The sequence below is a fragment of the Ictidomys tridecemlineatus genome, chromosome 8, assembly GCF_052094955.1.
Source record: "Ictidomys tridecemlineatus isolate mIctTri1 chromosome 8, mIctTri1.hap1, whole genome shotgun sequence".
In the NCBI taxonomy this organism is placed as follows: Eukaryota; Metazoa; Chordata; class Mammalia; order Rodentia; family Sciuridae; genus Ictidomys; species Ictidomys tridecemlineatus.
The window spans coordinates 39,869,995-39,889,119 of NC_135484.1; the positions used below are offsets into that span (position 1 = coordinate 39,869,995).

Here is a 19,125-nt window from a genome sequence, read left to right on the forward strand (position 1 = left end):
GGACTGTCTCACAACTTTGTCATCTGATGAAATTAATGATGAGAGCAAGTCTCAGATTTTATTCAACAAGAAGTTTCAGAAAGAGCTGTCACCTCTACTGTTAGCCAAATGAAGTCCCAGCTTTGTGTTTATTGCATAAAGTCAAAAGCACAGAATGAAGAAAGTTGGGCAGAGATGGCTCTAATGAGACACTGGTGTTTTCCCAAGAGTAGACAGTGCGTGGAAAACAATATTTGCATCAGTTTACATATGAGATGTAAAACAGTTTGAACCTCAATTTACATATGAGTTTTTAACAAGTGAATTAAAACTGAAAATCATATTAAAAACACTTCATGCTTAGAGAATAATAATTTGCTTTATTTTATGAATGACAATTTCAACAAGAATATAAATTAGATATAATTATACAAACTGGAAAAAGGATATTTACATCCAAACATCACTCTATTAATGGGCACTTTAAATGTATTTAATAAAATAAAATTAGGTTGTTATGGATATCTACATATGAGAATCACAACAAAGAAAGCAAAAACAATAATTCTGTTTGCCCATTCAGTAATTCACAACAATTTACATAACAATTCCCACAACTGATTTCAAAAACAGAAATGTTTTATTTTCTATGAACACAAACTGTACAATTCTAGTGGCCATACTTTATATAATATTGCTTAAGGCAATCTACATAGGAAACATAATCAAGATTCATAATTGCACAAACTTGCAAGGCCTTACATTTCTTATCACAAATTACACTGCTGTCATAATTCACAAAGAAGTAATTGTAGTATTTTATGAACTGCTTACTGTCAGGGATTGCAAATTGTTTAGCTAATCCATATAAACTTTTTGGCTGCAAATCCTCAATGTCATAGGTCTGAGTTAAGATATATTCCAGCTTCCAATTGGCATCTCCCTTTAGATTTGCATCTGTCAGATTCAGATAATACTGCAACATATCCTAAATTTAAAGACAGTAACAAACTTGGTTCATTTTTATGGCATATGAAGCATTACACAATATGAAGAGTGCTTATTATGATTTATATGACATTTTTAAAGTTGTCATTAAAATTGGTGTTAAAGAAAATGCTCAATAAAATCTGTCATCACTTTTTAAATTTTAGAAATTATAAAAGGATATAATAGTAAATAACCCAAAATATAGAGATGTAAAAAATAAAAATTTTTAATTTCATTTAATTCACACAACTCAAAGGTGACTACTGCTAACAGCTGTGTGTAGTATGGTAGTGTGCTAGAGGCTGCTCGAGCCAGCTCACAAAAGCTGACTGAAGTGTTCAGAAACATTGGAAAGTCAGACAATGTCACTTTGGTAGCTTGAAATTGTCCACAACAGAAGTATTTCTATCTTAGAAATCAACAAACACGACAAATCAAGGCACTGATTTCCCCAGTGAAGCAATAGCTAAATGTTTTCCAGCACTGCAATGTACAAGTGTTGTTGTATTCTTTATGTACAAAACAAAAATAAATATTTAGAAAATATATGTCTATTTTGATTTCTCAAAAAAATGGAGTCATACTATATGAAGTATTTTGTACTTTTAAAATTAATGCAAATTAAGGGAAATCATTCCATGTCAGCATATCAGTATACACACACAAACATACACACACATATAATTCATAAATTGTATATATATATCATATATATTCATCTATGTACATGCATAGACATGTATGGGTATGTGTATAGATCTGAGGTTCAGATCCAAAAGCACGCAACTAACAGTTGTAAAAGAATTTCTTTGAATTAGTTTATCCATTGTTTTATTCTCAATTTAATCAAACATATGAATGAAACCAGATTTTTGTTGCCCTATTTCCTTGTTATTCTAAGAAATAACAGAGTTATCTCTTATTTTAATTTATTTAGGGAAAATGCGATTATAAAAACAATTGCTTTACTAGTGGAAAAATCTTTCAAATTATATTTATAGAGAGGGGCAGTTATCCAAGCTTAAGTACCTATAACCTAAATGGCCAGTCTTTCGGTGCTATGTTGTTCTAAAGCAGAGTCATGAATATGCTTCAGAGAACTTTTGTCTCAAAGGCTAATGTCAAGTTTGAATTTTTTTCTTTACAAAGATTTGATGCAAACATGTATTGAGCACTTAGTATGAGTTAAGCATCTCTCTAAGTACTTCACATAGATTTGTTCATGGAATCCTCACAGCTACTCAGTAAATTCAGGCATATTTAATTCCCACTTTAGGGAGAAATAAACTAGAACTTAGAGAAGTTCAGTAATATAGCCCAAGAGAAGAATATGATCCCAGAGCCTACACTCTTCTTTATAGTTATGCTTTGGAAGAGTAATTAATATGGCTTAGCAAAACGTTTCAATTTGTATCCAAGTTCATAAATAAAGCACTATCCAATGAACTCTTCAATAAGTGTGAAGTCCTTAGAGAGACAGATATAGTTCCCCAAGACTAACCTCACCAGCCCACACTTAGAAAGTGCTGACAGACATTCCAAACATAAAATATATATATAATGAGACTACAGCATAAAATACATCTCACAAGGCTGTGCTGAGAATCATTCAATTAAAATAAAGAAAATTACAAAGACATGCATAAATATGGGGTCAACTCTGAAATCATGCCAACTTACCAATAATGTATAATCACAAGGCTTATACTGAAATAATCGGACACCAGGATTATTAGTTTCTTTTTCTAAAACACCCTTTACTGGTGTAACAGCAGGAGCCACAAACAAAGAATTTACTGGACTTCCTGGAGAAAAAATATGTAAATTTTCTTTTAAATTGAGCTTAACTATATTAAAAATAGGAATAGCTTCCAGGTTAAGAGATTAACAGACATAATAGTCAAATGATGTATGATCATTGATGAATCCTGACTTGAAACAATTATAGAGACACTTTTAAGAAAGCAAAAAACTCATAATATCAATACCAAAGAATTAATGTTGATAATATGATTACATAATTATGGTTCTATCAATTCTCCATATATTTTATAATGAATTCAGGAATACATAGGGCTGACATAAGATCTGATGTTTGATTTCACTTTTCAATACTTCATTTTAAACACTGAAGTGTACATATGCACACATACATGTATGTATGTATTTATGTATGTATGCATATGTCTATATATATGCAGTACAGATTTATATAAAAAGCAAATGTAGCAAAATCTTGATAGATATTGAATATGAATGATAAAATCATGAATATAGATGTTTGTTGTATCACTCCCTCTACTGTTTTATACATTTGAAAATTTTCATAATAAAAAATGTTCAAGTCTATCATAGGAACACACACAAAAAGTTTTGGACTAGTTCATTCTGTACCTCTACCTAAAACCATATACCACTATTTATACACTAAGAATTTGACTAAAGTGTCACAATGTTTGATTATCTGTTATAAAAGTAAATTTTCTTCTGAGTGAAAAACTTTTCTCAAATGCTAGAAAGCAGTCATTTTTACCAAGCTAACTCATTTTAGATGAGAGGTAAACATTTGAAAATTGTTCCCCAATAATGAAAGAAAATGCACATTGATTTTCCTTTGGTCTAGCATAAAATCCAAACTCTGATGTTTTAACTCTCAGTGTCCTGCTAGGGCTTCTTTCCTTTCCTTTTCTTTCACTGCTGAATAAGCAAGAATAGCAGTTAAGCACCTACAGGTAAGTCATTGTGTAAATTGTGCTCAGCTTTTTAAATTATGAAAAAGAGAAATTTACCTCAATTTCTTTTTATATGACAAGTTAAAAAAATAACTTGTCATATAAAAAGAAATTGAGGTAAGTAACAACAGTAATATCTTTCTAAACTCAGGTATCTGAAAGAAAATTGGAGTGAGCTAAGCATTTCAGGTATTTTTATGTGGACATCAAGCAAATGATGCTGGCTCTGTGCATCTAATAGGAGTTTATAGTGCAGAAATCTAATTACAGGCCTAGTCTTTTGATTTGGACATGCATCATATAACCATTAAAGGTATTCACAAAAGGCCAGTGCTGACAGGTTTTTTTAATCAAAGATTCTGAGTTCCTGAATCAGTAAATTTACTGGATAGTCACTGCTTTACTCCAGTATCTTTACTGATCAGATGCAGCCAGGTACAGTAGTGCATACCTGGAATCCCCATGATTCCAGAGGCTGAAACAGAAGGATCACAAAGCCAGCCTCAGCAATTTAATGAGGTCCTAAGCAATTTAGCAAGACCCTGTCTCAAAATAAAAAATAAAAAGGGCTGGGATGTGGCTAAGTGGTTAACCATCCTGAGTTCAACTCCTGGTACCAAATTAAAGAAAAAAAAAAACTGCAAACAGAATGTCACACTACCTTTTTTATCTGAGAGAACCATAAGGCTGTCTTTGTGATTATGTCCATAGAATTGTCCTGCAATGATATTGCTATATCTTCTAAAAATATCTATCAATTTCTCATTGTAGTATTGTCTCATTGCTGTGATACCACTCGAAAAAGGCAGATATCCTACTGGAATATGTGCAATGATGTACACCTGGAAAAAGAAATACATGAAAGGCCTTATGAGACTCTTTCTGCACATTTATCATAACTAAATGATATTTGGATACCCAACATTGAAAGTATATTAATTAAAATTCAGAAATCAAATATACCAACTCTCCTATTTATGACAAAAGAGAGAGAAAATTATGAAACTATTAAGTTCACTACATCTGCACTTGTCTCATTTATACTACACTGTTGATAATATATAGTAACTATGACCTTGATCTTAATTTTTTAAATCTTTAAATTTTAATATCATCCTTAATATCTGTGTCTGGTCAAGTCAATAAATAAACAAATTTAGCCTTCTGTTTATCCATGATTTGAGTCTATGGGATCTACCTTTTCCTTATTTTGCTGAGAGCTGTTCAGAGTTTCTTCTAGCCATTCAAATTGATTTGCTGGGTCAGTCTTGTTCAGGGTCATGACATTTGGACCATAGTACAAGTTTGTGTTTAGACTGATGATCCTAAGGTTTGGATTACTTGTGACTTTCTGTGAATAAAAACCACCTGTAAAAACAATTTTAAAAATACATCTTAGAAATGCATATATATCAGGAAGCTTAGACCTGTCTCTCACTCTTTAAATAACAATTTAACAAACATTTCTTGAAAACATGGTATGTGGCAGGCTCAGTGTATACATACTGAGGATACAACAATTGCAGCCAATATTCAGATGAAAAAAATAATTAAATGTTTGGGCATTAATTAATAAGACTGAATTTTATAAAAGAAAGAGTTATATTTCAACCCCTGATTGAATAGGATGGAGGAGTTAAAATGAACAATCGTGAAAAGCTAAAAGAATTTGCAGCCAGAAAACCAGCATTGCAAAGCGTCTTGAGCAAAATACTACACGAGGAAGAAATGAAAAACAACAACCAAAACCATCAGTGGGAAGTGCCTCGGTAATGACAGAGGGCGGGGGAGGGAAGCTAATCATGGAGAAACAAACTACATTAAAATAAATAAATAAATAATAAGATCTAAATAATGAGAATATACCGAGATCTTGCTAGAGACTACTAAAAAAAAAAAAATGTCAGATAAACCAGAGGTGTTACAGTCCCCAGTGGAGGAGAGACAAGTTTGATCCCATTCAGGCCTCTGAACTACTGGGAATCATCCCTCATGGGTCTGCTGCATTAGTGCTTCCAGAGTTAGATAGTAAGAGCTTGGGTGAGCTTTCTTTGCCCATTCTCAAACTTTCAATGACTGATTGCTACTTCTTTAATTTATTTTTCTCTGTAGCCAGAACACTTTATAATTTTTACTGTGGTAGTATCAGGGTTGTTTTTGAAAAGCTGTCCCTTATTTCCTAGTAGTAGAGGATGACAGCAGTTCTCACTTGGGGCTCTTAGTATGATAAACTTTGAGTTCCTTCAAATCACTTTTGCTTTTAAGACTTTCACTGAAAGCCTTTTATGATTTTCAACTCTAATCTTTAAGTGGAAGTTACGTAATCATGGTTGAAGTGGATATCATTGTACAACTCATATGGCTCTTTCTTAGGACCAGCATTCCACGTCAGCTCTTTTGTACCTTCTTCTCATTGTGTTGAGCTGAGCCTCTTTATAATCTAGAACATCTCTTTAGGAATCTTGATTATTTTTATGGCTCTTCTTTCAATATACACAAGCTCTCCGTGGGTGTTTCAGGTTTGGGAGGATAGGACTAGATACCGTTCCCCAGATGAATAAGGTCTTGGCCTAATTCTAAGATAACAGGACTCTAAGTCATACATACTGTGATTGGTTGAGCATTACCAAAAACAACAGTAAGAAAATAATGGCAAAAGGTTTAAAGAAAATAGTGAAAGACAGATTTTGAACTGAGAGAAGTCCAGTCATTAAGTTAATAATTGTCTCAAAAATTTAAAAGACTAAAAGTTAAGTTTCACAGATCACCACTGCAGTGAAGTTGAGAAAACATCAGAGTTTACATCCTTGTGTGTTGGGAGCCACTGGAGAAGGGACCTTCAGACAACACCCAGGAAGGCCTCACCAGGCACTTGCTCTACATGACTTTTCCAAGCACCTCAAGGTCCATGTGAACAGCTTAGTTATTCTCACTTTGCCAACTGTTAGCATTGTAAAATATGCTTGCTGGCTAAACGTTAGCATCCTTTCTCTCTTCTCAATCAATTTTCCAATTGAAAACATATACTTATTCACATTCTAATTTGAAGTTCAGCTTTTGTTTCACGTGGAGCATTCTGATTGAGGGTGGAAAGGAAGGGATGGAGTTCCCTATAACATAAACAGGTTCGCATCACATGGCAACTTAACTACTCACCATCCTTGGCTCATCCAAGAAAATACTCAAGACTTAATTCTAAACAACATGAATAAAAAAGTAGGTAAAATGGGGATAATTTTTCACTTACCTTTCCTTAAAGTACTAATAGCTTCTTCATCTAGCCATGGTTTCCAGAGGTTGGCCACTGCATTGTACACTTCACTGGTGACTATAGGCAGCTGATCCTGGCCACAAACAATATGATCCACATTAAAACTTCAAAGATATTAATTAATTAATTAAGCTTTAAAGGATTAGTTAATTTATATATTACTTGAGTGTTGACTACTGTGTCAGGCATCTGTAGACACAGGCTGAACACTAGATAGATGATGTCTTCAAGAAATCGATAACTTAGTTGGGGGAGGAGAGCCAAACGTAATCAACCATGAGACATTGTGCTACCACAGAGGTCCTGGGAGCAGAGAAGCAGGCATAGTCAAGTTAGAGAGGAGTGCAAAGAGAGCAATCACACCCAGTTTTGCATGGTGACTTCATCAGGTTGACAAGAAAGGCCACCAAAACAAAAGAAATGGCTCAGAAAAGGACCCAGAAGCACAGAGAGCAGTGCTACAAACAGAGAAAACTCCTGTTTTCATGTGGCCAGGGCCTATAGCATGGACATGGGAGTTGTGTTCATGAAACAGATACTGAAGACAGGTTGGAGCCTGAACATGCAGGGCCTGGTCTAGCATGCTGTGGGAACCAGAAAAACATGATTTAAGACTTTAACAAAGTCCTTTGAATGCTACAACTACTATGAAGGTTCTCAGCTCACTGAATAAAGATTTACAGCCATGTTTCTGACTTGAAGAAGTGTCTTAATGGTCATTTAAGTTATATCAATATGTTTTGATTTTTTAAAATAATGCTTTATAAAATATAAAGCATTTCATCTCCAAGTGTCTTTTTATTATATCAATTTTCTTAAATCATCATAAAGTACCTTTGTTTTCCTGAAATATTATTAATAGTGACATAAACTCTAAGAAGAAATAATTTTTAAAAGTGCTGAATAAAACATCATAAACCATTTGTGAAATTGGATAATAATTTCTAATGTTTAAAAAAATCTGAAAAACTAGAGCCCTCTTCTTTATTCATATCATTTCCATGAATATACAGCCTAAATAAACCTATATCTTAGAGGAATCTCTTGTCAACATGAATCAACAGGGGAGTAGAAGAAGGGAATTGAGAGGGAGGGAGGAGGGATGTGATAAGGGAAAAATAATGGAATAAATCTGACCTAACTTTCCAATGTTCACATAGGAATATACTAGAATAAATCTCACAATTATGTATATCCACAAGAAACTAAAATTTTATATATATATTTATATATATATATATATAGAGAGAGAGAGAGTAGAGGAAAGGAAATTGTGGGTAGAAGGAGGGGAAAAGGGATGTAAGTATTGAAGACTTAATTGGAGCATATTATATTCCATGCATTTATAATTATGTCAAAACATACTCTATTGTTATATATATGATGAACCAATACAAAAATTGATCAAAATACTTGGTTATTTTTCAGGCTAATTCAGGACATGTAATAATCAAATGATTTGTTTTAACTGGAGACAATTTTTTCAAAGCATATTTTAAGTTTGTTTAAGAGATCAGGGTCACCTACCTGAGAATTACACACAGCTTCTGCCAAACTACATTCTGAGTTGAAATTGGTAATAACAATAATGATGATATTAATAATAATATAAATCCATGAAGTATTGGACATTGGTTTATTTTGGGATGACTGCTAAAGTATAGAATGATGGTGGATAATCTTAAAATTATAGCCATCCTTCAGTATCCACAGGGGATTGGTTTCAGGATTCTCCTAAGATATTAAAATCTTGAGGATGCTCAAGTCCTATATATAAAATGGAATAGAATTTGCATAAAGCCTACATACATCCTCATATATATTTTAAATAATATCCAGACCACTGAGTGGTGGGGCCAGGGCTACATCAGGCCTACAATTAATCCAATCTAAATCTCATGAAAATAGCCATTATTCTATGCTGTCCAGTGAATAATGGCAAGAAAAATGTATGTACATGTTCAGTATAAAAGTATTTCTTTTAAATATTTTCTGAGAATTGGTCTAATCTGAGCATGCAGAGCTATATTTACATAGGACTGACTATATATAAAAATCACTCTAGATTTTTGTATTTTAAATATAAGAAATATGAGCAGACAAACTAGATAATGTATCAAGACAGCTGATAAATTCCCAGGTCTTCCCACCATCCCTCATAGGTCCAATTGTCTCTTGAACTGTGCCACCTTGTCAATCCTATAGGACTTTGACTGCTAACCACAGAGAAAGGAGGCATAATAGGAAGGGATAATCTTGATACCACCAGTCTTGCCAGCATAGGAGTAAATGGGGACCACGATCTGACCGCAACAGAAGGAACCCCTGGGTTGCCCACTGCCTCTGATGTAATGAGTGGGACATGCATCTCTGCATGCATGTTTATGGAGCTATGGTGAAGATTTATGGGATCTTCATGGAGAAATCACAGTTATCAAATTTATTTATTCTTCATATTCTTCAAAATTAGATCCCAGATGTCAGTCTTTGGGAAAATGTGTTGAGGGGCTTTCATGTGACATTTGATATTTCCAAAACTGTGAAGTAGAAAGATGGTAGTTTTATAAAAAATATTTTCAAATATAAAATCATAAGCTAGAATCGGTTGGTGTAACTCAGTGACAAAGCACATGCTTGGGACCAGAGAGCTCTGAGTTCAACTGCCTCCCTCCCACAAAAAATAAGCTAGAAAGTGAAAAAAAAACAACTAAACAAACTATTTAAGGTATGTGTGCAGCCCAATTTATATTAGTTGTACATATAATAGGATAAGTTGCATAAGTTAGTATCTGTAACTTTGGAATATTTTAAAATTTGACTTAATGAAAAGACAGAGGTAAAGATAAAATGAAACAAATCTTCAGAGTCAGAAAAAAAATTTCATCCTGTTCCACTCCTCAGTGCTACAAAAACCACTACCTCACTTATGTCCCAGGAAGTAAGCTGCTTTCTTTTCATATGTATCACTAATTCTCAGAAAAACTTTGCAAGGCAAGTATTCCCTCTCCTATTTGCAAATGAGTGACCTAGTGATGAGGGATATTATGTGAATTATGCAAGGTCAAGCTCTTAGAAGCAGGGTAGGATAGAGATTTAAATTCTAGTGAATATTATCTGAACTCCCTATTTTCCAGTGTGCCTGTCACCTAAGGTATATAAAAACAATGTTTGTAACTTCAGGCTCCTGCACATTATTTGTCCTCAAGCTCCTATGCTGTGTAGTTTTAACATTCCAATAGTAATAAAAGTTGGACCACTGGCTGAGAGGCTGGTTCACAAAGACTCACATACTGTTAGCTCAAGATTGCAGGCCAAAACCAAGATGTCACTTGAAAATAAAAGTTTGTCCAACAATACAACTTTTCAAAATCACTCTACTCAGTTTAGATAGCTAAATTAATCAAAACTTCCTGCTATCCACTGACACAGATGGAAAAGATATTCTAAGTAGAGGGAGAAATGTGGGCAAAGTAAATCACATTTAGGAAATGCTGAATGTGTCAGTCTGGCAAGAACAAGGGATATATGAAAAGATGTGGCTCCAAATAGACACTGGACAGGGATAAAAAGATCCAGATCGTGGGATCTGCAACTAAGTGCTTGTGAGCACTCAGAAAAGCAACTCCACATTTCTGGGCCTCAGTTTTCTTATCTATAAATGGAGAGTTGATCCAGACCAGGGTCAGCACACTATTCTATAAAGGAAAGGACAGTATATCCACCAGGCTTATGGTTAATATGTTGTCTGTGACAACCATTCTGTTCTGCTGTTATAGCACAAAAGCAACCACAGACAATTTTTTAAAAAGAGAGAAAGAATGGAAGCATAGTGTGTTCCAGTAAAATACATACAATGAACCAAATCTAAATCACAGGCCAGTTTGCCAAGCCCTTAACTAAATAATAATCTCTGAGACATCTTATATCTACACAAATCTACAATTCTACAATACTCTAACAGGACCTTGTAACCACAAATGGTCCCAGCTGTTATGCACAGGTACCTTAACAAATGGCCACACTGAGTGGTGGGGCCAGGGCTACATCAGGCAATAAATAATCTAACATATTTCTGTTGTGAATCACATCTTAATTAGATAAAATGGATTTGAACATTAGACCTCCCTTTTTGATTGTTAATAGCATTTTATGTTTTTTGTTTTTAATCACAATCAGAGAGTATAGATCTCTATATGCCTAATAGAAATTCTGAAAAATACAAATATGTGACAACATTAATCTTCTTTTCTAACTCTGCCATGGGAATGCAAATGAACAAGAAAATTATTCCAAAAAATGGAGAAACTAGAGAATATTGTAAAGGAAAACAGGGGTTAATTATCTACAAACCAGATAGATAGGAATTAATTATCTACATACTGGGTAATTTGCTTCTGAAAAACTCACTATTGACATGACTTTCTATGAATTATTTAAAATATCCTTTTAAAGTCCCCAAAGCATTTGTCCTGCTTTCTTTGATGTTTACCACAAAGAATACATTCTGCTTCCATAAGGCCTATTCCTGCTCCCTACTCCTAGCTAGCTATTGTCATAATTTTGATAATAGGGATGGGAAAAATTTTCTAAGCATTTCTGGAAATTGATGTCACACTTACCTGTGGCCAGTAGTCGTGATTGCCCAGGGCAGGAAAAACTTGGAGATTTGGAAAGAGACTCTGGATGGTCATTGTCATATTAGAGATCACCTTGATAACAGTTTCTGTTGAGAGCTCAGATACTGGAACATGAGGTGGACTATCCCTGAAAAGGAGAAAGAATGGTAAAGATCAAAATCCATCTTTGTTAAGAGTCATGAGACTTATGCAACTATACCCATCACTGCAGACCTCCACTTTTAAAAAGCAGACTACAGTTAAAGAGTTAATGTCAGGTGAGGTTTTAGGTGGTAAGCACCTGTATCCAAGCTACTCAGAAAATTGAAATAAGAACATTATGTAAGCCAGGAGCTTAAGCCTAGCCTGAGCAATATAGCAAGATCCCATATCTCAACAAAAAAAAAAAAAAGAAAGAAAGAAAGAAAAGAAAAGAGAGAGAGAGAGAGAGAGAGAGAGAGAGAGATGATAAACTACTCATCACCTACCTCTTCCCCACGGAGAATCCTATTAAAAAAGAAAAAGAAAAATAACAAAAACGTAATGTGAGAGGGGGGAAAAAAAAAACTGTAGTATTTGTAAAGCACACATTCTGGAGCCAAATGGCCTGGATGTGTACACTTGGGCAAGGTATTTAGATGCTCAGTGCCTTCATTTTCTTAACTGTAAAAAGGGAATACATGATACCTACTGTAAAAATTAAATAAGTTGCAATGTATAAATTAATTAAAACAGACCCCAGAACAAAGCAAACACACTACAAGGATTATTCAAGGTACTGTTATGATGGATGGAACTACCTAATTGTTCTAGCAGAAAAATGAAACTTGACAAAATTATCATCACATGTTAACTCCCATGTTGCCTTTTTTCCTTGATTATTTAATCAAGACCAATAATCACATTAATTAATACTTTAAAATATTCATGCAGGTGTGATATTTATGAAATCATCTGTTTGTCAACACTGACATACTTCTAAAGTATGTATTATTAAAAAGAAAACAGGACTTCAAAAATAGTTTTATCTCTAATAATGTTGACTAATTTGATCTAGTATTTTTTAACTGAAATGGTTCTTAAAACAATTATTATCCTTATAAACGTCAATATTCATATGAAATTTAGGATACTATAGTTAAGTACTAAGGAATTAATGATATTTATATGCTCACTTACCCCGTCCATATCATGAAAGATGCTTCTTGTCCTGAATTCTTAATAAAATCAAATGCTGACAAAATAAGTTGATATGGAGAATCGCACAGGACATCTCCAAAAGGGCCAGGGTTGGAGGCATTTGCCCCTTTGGATGAAGAGCACACTTTGGTGTGGTCATCTGTGATGTGGTAACTAGGATCTAAGTGTAAATCAGTCACATGCCAGAACTGTCCTGTTGATCAGAAAAGAAATGCTGATAAATATTTTTCTTTTGGAATTCCCATACAAATATTTACATTAAGACTAGAAACAGTTTTCCCTCCCTATGATGAGAAAAGATTTAATAATTTAAATGTTCTTATACCATGAAGTTAAATACAATCCTTTCCTGTGAGAAGATGAATAGTCAAAGAACAGAGGATGAATATCCCACTTACATATGTCAGAACTAATGAGCTTATTAGCACAACTACTAACAAAGAAGAATTTGCCTAATGAAATTTTGGGGGACATCCTTCTGAGAGGTCAATGATAATATCATACTGTGTCTTAATAGCATGTCTCCTTACAGAATTCAAGGTTTGGGAAATTATTTACATTCATTTTGAAAAAAAAACTGACACTGAAATATGTGATTTCTCAGAGTTACATGAATAGGTTAACTGCAGAATGAAGAAAGGTATTCCTCAGTTAATTTTTTATATAACTTTCTTCTCAACATTAAAGGAAAGAGCATAAATCTTTAACCATAGTCATATGCCCCAAGCGGGAATTCCCACAGATTCTTAAAAGCTATTTAATAGAGGTACACCTTCTATTATATACTTGTACAAAACATTTATAGTATTACAGGAAGCAGTTGTTAAAGACAATGTTCCCATTGGGTTTTCAGGGAGAAGCCAAATCCATTTGATAACATACCTGTTTGGAAAACATCTTAAGAAAGGTTACTTCCTTGAAGGACACACTAAAACAAATAGTCATAGTAGTTACCTCATTTTATTATTTAATATGTGCTAGGCACTGTGATTAGAAATTTAAATATACTAAGTTATTTCATTCTCAAAAGTATTCTATCACCTAGGGAATCATGTACCAGAAACTTGCTCAAGTACATACAGTTAATCTGAACCCTCATTTGAAGGGCCCCCAACCTTGCATCTATATAATTAAATTATAAATTCATTTCTGCTTCCTTATGTTTATTTTTTAACTTGCTTTAACATTGAGAGTTTTTTTTGACACTTTATTATACATTTAAATCTGCCTATGATTAATAGGCAGCTTTAATGGCCATGGTTTCCCCCAGTTTGGGTAAATACAAACACCTTCAGGACAATAACTAATTTCCAGAGTTGCAAAATAAAACATTTCCTTTACTTTCATTTAATCTCTATACTTTTTTACTAAGCATATTCCGTGCACTTTTTCCTCAGATTGTTTTTAAATTTGCTTTTAAAATGACTTCCAAAACAAATCTTCAACACACATGAGAACATAAGATTTTGAGTTCACTATGATTCCAATTAATTTATATCAGAAACACAACAGAAGTGTCAGAGCAAAAAAAAAAAAAAAAGAATGTAAGCCTTTATTTATATAAACATAATAAAACTTAATACAGCCCAAAGCTGGAAAAATGAAGTGAAAATTTGATTTTTTTAAGATGGAAAGTATGAGTAATCTTTTTGGTTGTTTCCTGCCAATGTTATTATTATAATTTCATAACACAAATTCACACCTAAGAAGTGCCAGACAACAGATCTAGATGAACATAGACATAAAATAGTCCTTATGGTCAATTACTCAGTACTTAGTCACCATTTGAAAACATCTGCTGAGTAATTGATTTTATTCCATAATGCAGAAAATACCTTACCCTTTATTTCCAGTTTAGATTTGCTTTATCCTGTACACAAAATAGAGATGACAAAGCGGTCACAATCATACTAGAGGCTGCCTTTCCTTGGACATCTCACTCTTGTGTAAACATGTATTTGTATTATTTGTAGAATATTAAGGAATAGCAAACTGTACACAAGACATAAGTGCTGTGGTGGAGAGCTAAAGCATGGGTCAGATCACCTGCCTTCCAACACAACCTCCACCACCTACTAATTTGGTTGAGTGACCTTAACTGGTTTCATTTGTAAAGTGGGAATAATAATAGTGTTGCTGTGCGGGTTGAGTGACTCCATAGCAGGAAAGCCCTTAGGAGGTGCATGGCACCTAGTAAGTACCACCTTTAGTTTGCCTGTTATTACTTTATAATTCCAAAACTTTAATTTAAAATTGAACTTCCCTGTTGGCAAGTAAGTTAAAAATTATGGAGTACTTATTATGTTTCTCACATGTTTATGCTTTTTAATACTTTACAAACATTAATCCATTATTCTTCTGCATTTTACAGATAGGGAACTAAAGTACATAGAAATTAAATCCAGTCACATAGATCTTACACAACAGAGCTGCCACATGAATTCCGGAATCCCACCCAGTATTGCTGCTGCCCTTCAGAACTGCAGGCACTGCCTCCCTGTGTGTGTTCAGTCAAATATCCTCTCACTAGCCTCACACAAAAATAGGCAATGGCTTCTATGTGTGAGATACTATGAAGAGTAAGTCCCACAAGAAAATTAATTTACTAAATTTGTGTAACCCAAGACTTAAAATGCAGTAAGAGAACATTCTTTAGATGTAATCTAGTACCTAGTTTATATACCTCCAGCATCTAGAGTATGTTTGACCAACAGAGACCCTCAATAAATATTCTTTATATATGATGACATTTTAGGTCAAGGCCAATTTGGGGGATTTACTCAAGATCACATGACGATTCAGTAATGAAAGCTGAACTGGAGCCAAACTCCCCAGACTCCACTGCTCTTTCTACTACATGGCATTGCCAGACAGATAAATGAGGGGCTAATTATTTAGATTGACTAAAGGAAATCTTTAAATGGAAGCCAAAAACTCTGACAAGTTCTTAACCTGAGATTTATGCATAATGAACTCTGGATTAATTAGGGAACCCCTAATGAACTGTATTTAAAATGTGCTGTTTGTGTGTGTGTTTGTCTGTATGTATGTATGTCTATCTAAAGACATGGACTTGGCCTGTGACAGAGTCCATGCACACACCAATCCCAGTTCCCTGGTTCAAAGTCCAGAGTACTTAAAAAAAAAATCCAAAAATTATGTGTGTATGGGTATGTGTGTGTGTACTCAACATTATCTAGAAAAATGTTCAAAATCATACAAGTCTTTCAGTATCATTTATCCTAAAGAACCCACTGAACCTTAGCTCAGATGGTGGGACATGGGGTCATTTATTGTTTATAATGTTAGTTCCTATCTACTAAATACACCAATAGGCCCCAGTTTGCTAAATCAAAAGCGTTGGGGCCACACAGACCCAGCAGAGCAGAAACTGAGACAGGGAATTTACACATACAAACACAAAACAAGCAGGAGACATGCATGGTAGAAGCTGTGGAGGTATCTAAGCACTGAGGGCTCAGAGGTAAAAGGGGGACACTTGGTCACTTCAAGTAGAAAACATGTAAAATACTACATGCTCAGTGAACCCCTAAGTCAACACTTCTCTGGCCTCTGGAATCCATTTACCTCTTTCCCTTCCTCTGCAGCTTCCCTACCAAAACAGGAAGAAGTGAAGAGAAGCTTCACATCCTATCCAGAAAGTTTTCATGGAGACCCTGGGCATCAATCATTAAAACCAAAAGGTGAGTTTACCATTGGTAGGGTTCAATAATTTCAACCTGAGACATTTTATCTGAAAATCCCATATAGCCTCACAGTTAACATAACACAACACAACTCCAGCAATAATAAAAGCAGAAGTCATCATCATACATCAACATTTTGGGGACAATTTCTGGTTATAACTAACATTTGTCAATCAGAAAAACCGATTTACAGTTCTTAACTTCCAACTGCCTGACAGCAGAGTCAATAGCACTTGGCTTTGAGATAAAAAGAAGACACTTTCCCGAGAGCCAAAGTGTTCCTGAAATCCTGTAAGTGAGTGGAGAGAGCAAGCAAGAGTGACACAGAGAGAGGGGGAAGACCGAATGCTGAGCACTAAGCCTGCTTCTGCACCTATTTTTTTTCTTCCCGCCCCCCCCCCCACTACAGCAATTATTTTAAAAGGGAGTCAAGGAGGTTAGTTTCCTTGATTTTTGAAACTGAAGGCTCAAAAGGCATTGTACAATCTCTCACCCTTATTTAGTCTAGACTGGCCATGGCGTCATCAGAACCCCTTCAGAGTTTGTTAAACACTGTTGAGCCTCAGCGTTGCAGTTTCAGATTCAGGAAGTCTGGCGCGACGCTGAAATCTTCCATTTCAAAAAAGTTTAGGTGCTGCTGCTACTCCTGCTATTGTTCGAGGGGCCACACTTTGAGAAACCTGTTGTAACAGGCACCTCATTCTTGGTTGGAAATGAATAAAACGGGCCCGCAGCAGGAAGCCTGGTGGGCATCAGGTGAAATGAAAGGCCAAGCGCTTCTTTGGTGGACCAAGGAAGGGGGAGCGCAGCACCGAGAGGGTAGTCGCCTTCTGGCTGAGTGCATGGCCGACAAAGCCAGCGACCTCACTGAGCAGGACAGAAGATACCACTGAAACTTACACCCCAGAAGTGAGAGGGACACTTCGGCGTGGCCCCCTGCGCTCTGGGCAGTTCAGGAACTCGAGGAGTGGCCGACAACCAACAGCCCTTGACTTTTCCAGCCTTCCCCGGGGCCCGGCCACCGAGAGGCAGAATGTAAACAAACACCCTGCGGCAGGAACCCAGCGCGCCCGAGGGAGCGCCCCCGCCGGCGCGGACCTTTCCCCGCCTGCCTCGAGTTGCCGGCGGGTGACCTGATTCCGGCTTTGGCCGCCCTGTCCTGCCCTGGTGCACTCCGCGGCCCACTCCGCGCCGTCGGGCCGGGACTCGGGTGGGCCGGGACCCAGGTTGCCCGGGCCTCTGCACGGCGCTCAGCTGCCGCGCTCACTTTCCCGACTTTGCGGAGCCCTTTGGCCCGGCGCCCTCCGCAGCTCCCTGACGACTCACCCACAGCCGCCGCCGCGGGACACCCGCCGCCAGCGGGAGCCAGGGGCAGCCCGAGGCCAGTGCGGCAGTGCCAGGCGGCCAGCACGCAGCAGAGGAAGGCGCCCAGCAGCGCCATGGCATGCCGCGGACCCGGGAGGCTCAGGCTGTCCTGTCTTGCGGTTCCACTGGGACCGGCAGGCCTGGGGGTGGGGAGGAGGAAGAGAAGGCGCGGGTGTAGACGCCCAGCCGATCACGTGCATAGAGATTTACCCAAGGAGTCGGGTCTCCTGACCTTCAGCTGCTGTGTTGTGATTAGGAGCCTTCCTGTTTCTTAGCGTCAGTGACTGGTCTGGGAAAGAACGCTCTTGGGCCAACCCCACACACATCATCTTCCTCAAATGCCATCAGGCCCTAAATAGAGGACGCTGCTTAGCAAAAGCCTTGCAGAGAGCCCTGAACTGTGCTTTGATCAATCTAGGCCAACAGAAGTTTGGGATAGCGCAGTAGTTCTCAAAGTGCAGTTTCTGAGTCAACAGGATGAGTAGTAGCACCTGAGAACTCTAATTAGAAAGGCAAATTCCCAGGCCCCACCCGGACTTAAGGAATCAGAAACTCTGGGAGGGGAGCCCAGCAAAGCGTGTTTTCACATGCCTTCCAGGTGATAATTAATTGTCAGTGATGCTTGAAAACCACTGCTCAAAGGCTCCAGGTTGTATTGTATGTGTGTATGTATGTATTTTTTCCCATTTAGGCCAATCCCAACACCTTTCCATTCTGTTGGAAATTAATGTATGTATGTATGTATTACAACTGACACCACTCTCTCTGAATCGTGCTGTATGAATTCTGGAGATGTATGGAAAGAATGAACAGAGGCAGCTGATTTTACACTTGCAAGAAATTTTTTAAGACACTTTCGCAGAGAAGTCAGAATCTGCCAACTGTGTTGAGGCACATATCCTATGCTCTTTCTCTTACCATTTATGAGGATGTTGATCTCTCTAAGACAATACTAATAGTTATAAGTCATGGAATTTCTTTGGATAGGAAAATACCATAAGAATTACTAACTTCATAAAAAATATTGTGCAGTGTATTTGTTTCCCGTCAGAGAAAACCTTGTTTTGCATCCTGTGTAGTTTAATGAAAGTGTGTCTCCGGCTTGAAATGGGAACCAGAGCACCTCATTCCTCAATTTTAAGTTTGGCCAGGGCAGCCGAAACCCAGCCTCAGCTTCCAGATGATTCAAAAAACAGTGCTTTCCAATGGCAGATAAAATGGTCCTTGAAGTTTTTCAGTTCTCATCCTGTGGAGTATGAGGAAAA

General features: G+C 36.4%; 1 protein-coding gene across 4 annotated transcripts; it reads right to left on the bottom strand.

Annotated features, from left to right (window-relative positions):
* Positions 1-339: 339 nt before the first annotated feature.
* Smpdl3a (sphingomyelin phosphodiesterase acid like 3A) lies at positions 340-18,195 on the bottom strand. 4 transcript variants are annotated; one of them, XM_078019274.1, is made up of 9 exons: positions 16,989-17,426; positions 12,768-12,981; positions 12,077-12,095; positions 11,592-11,736; positions 6,949-7,045; positions 4,900-5,069; positions 4,363-4,543; positions 2,650-2,774; positions 340-967 (listed from the first exon to the last, which is right to left on the bottom strand). In XM_078019274.1, the coding sequence occupies exons 4-9, from the start codon at positions 11,667-11,669 to the stop codon at positions 650-652; spliced, it is 969 nt and encodes a 322-aa protein (XP_077875400.1). In that variant the 5' UTR covers positions 11,670-11,736; positions 12,077-12,095; positions 12,768-12,981; positions 16,989-17,426; the 3' UTR covers positions 340-649. The 4 variants fall into 4 exon arrangements, with proteins under 4 accessions (XP_077875400.1, XP_013220750.1, XP_005340584.1 ...); XM_013365296.4 differs by lacking the exons at positions 12,077-12,095; positions 16,989-17,426 and adding an exon at positions 18,071-18,195; XM_005340527.5 differs by lacking the exons at positions 12,077-12,095; positions 16,989-17,426 and adding an exon at positions 17,822-18,030.
* Between the last annotated feature and the right edge of the window lie 930 nt (positions 18,196-19,125).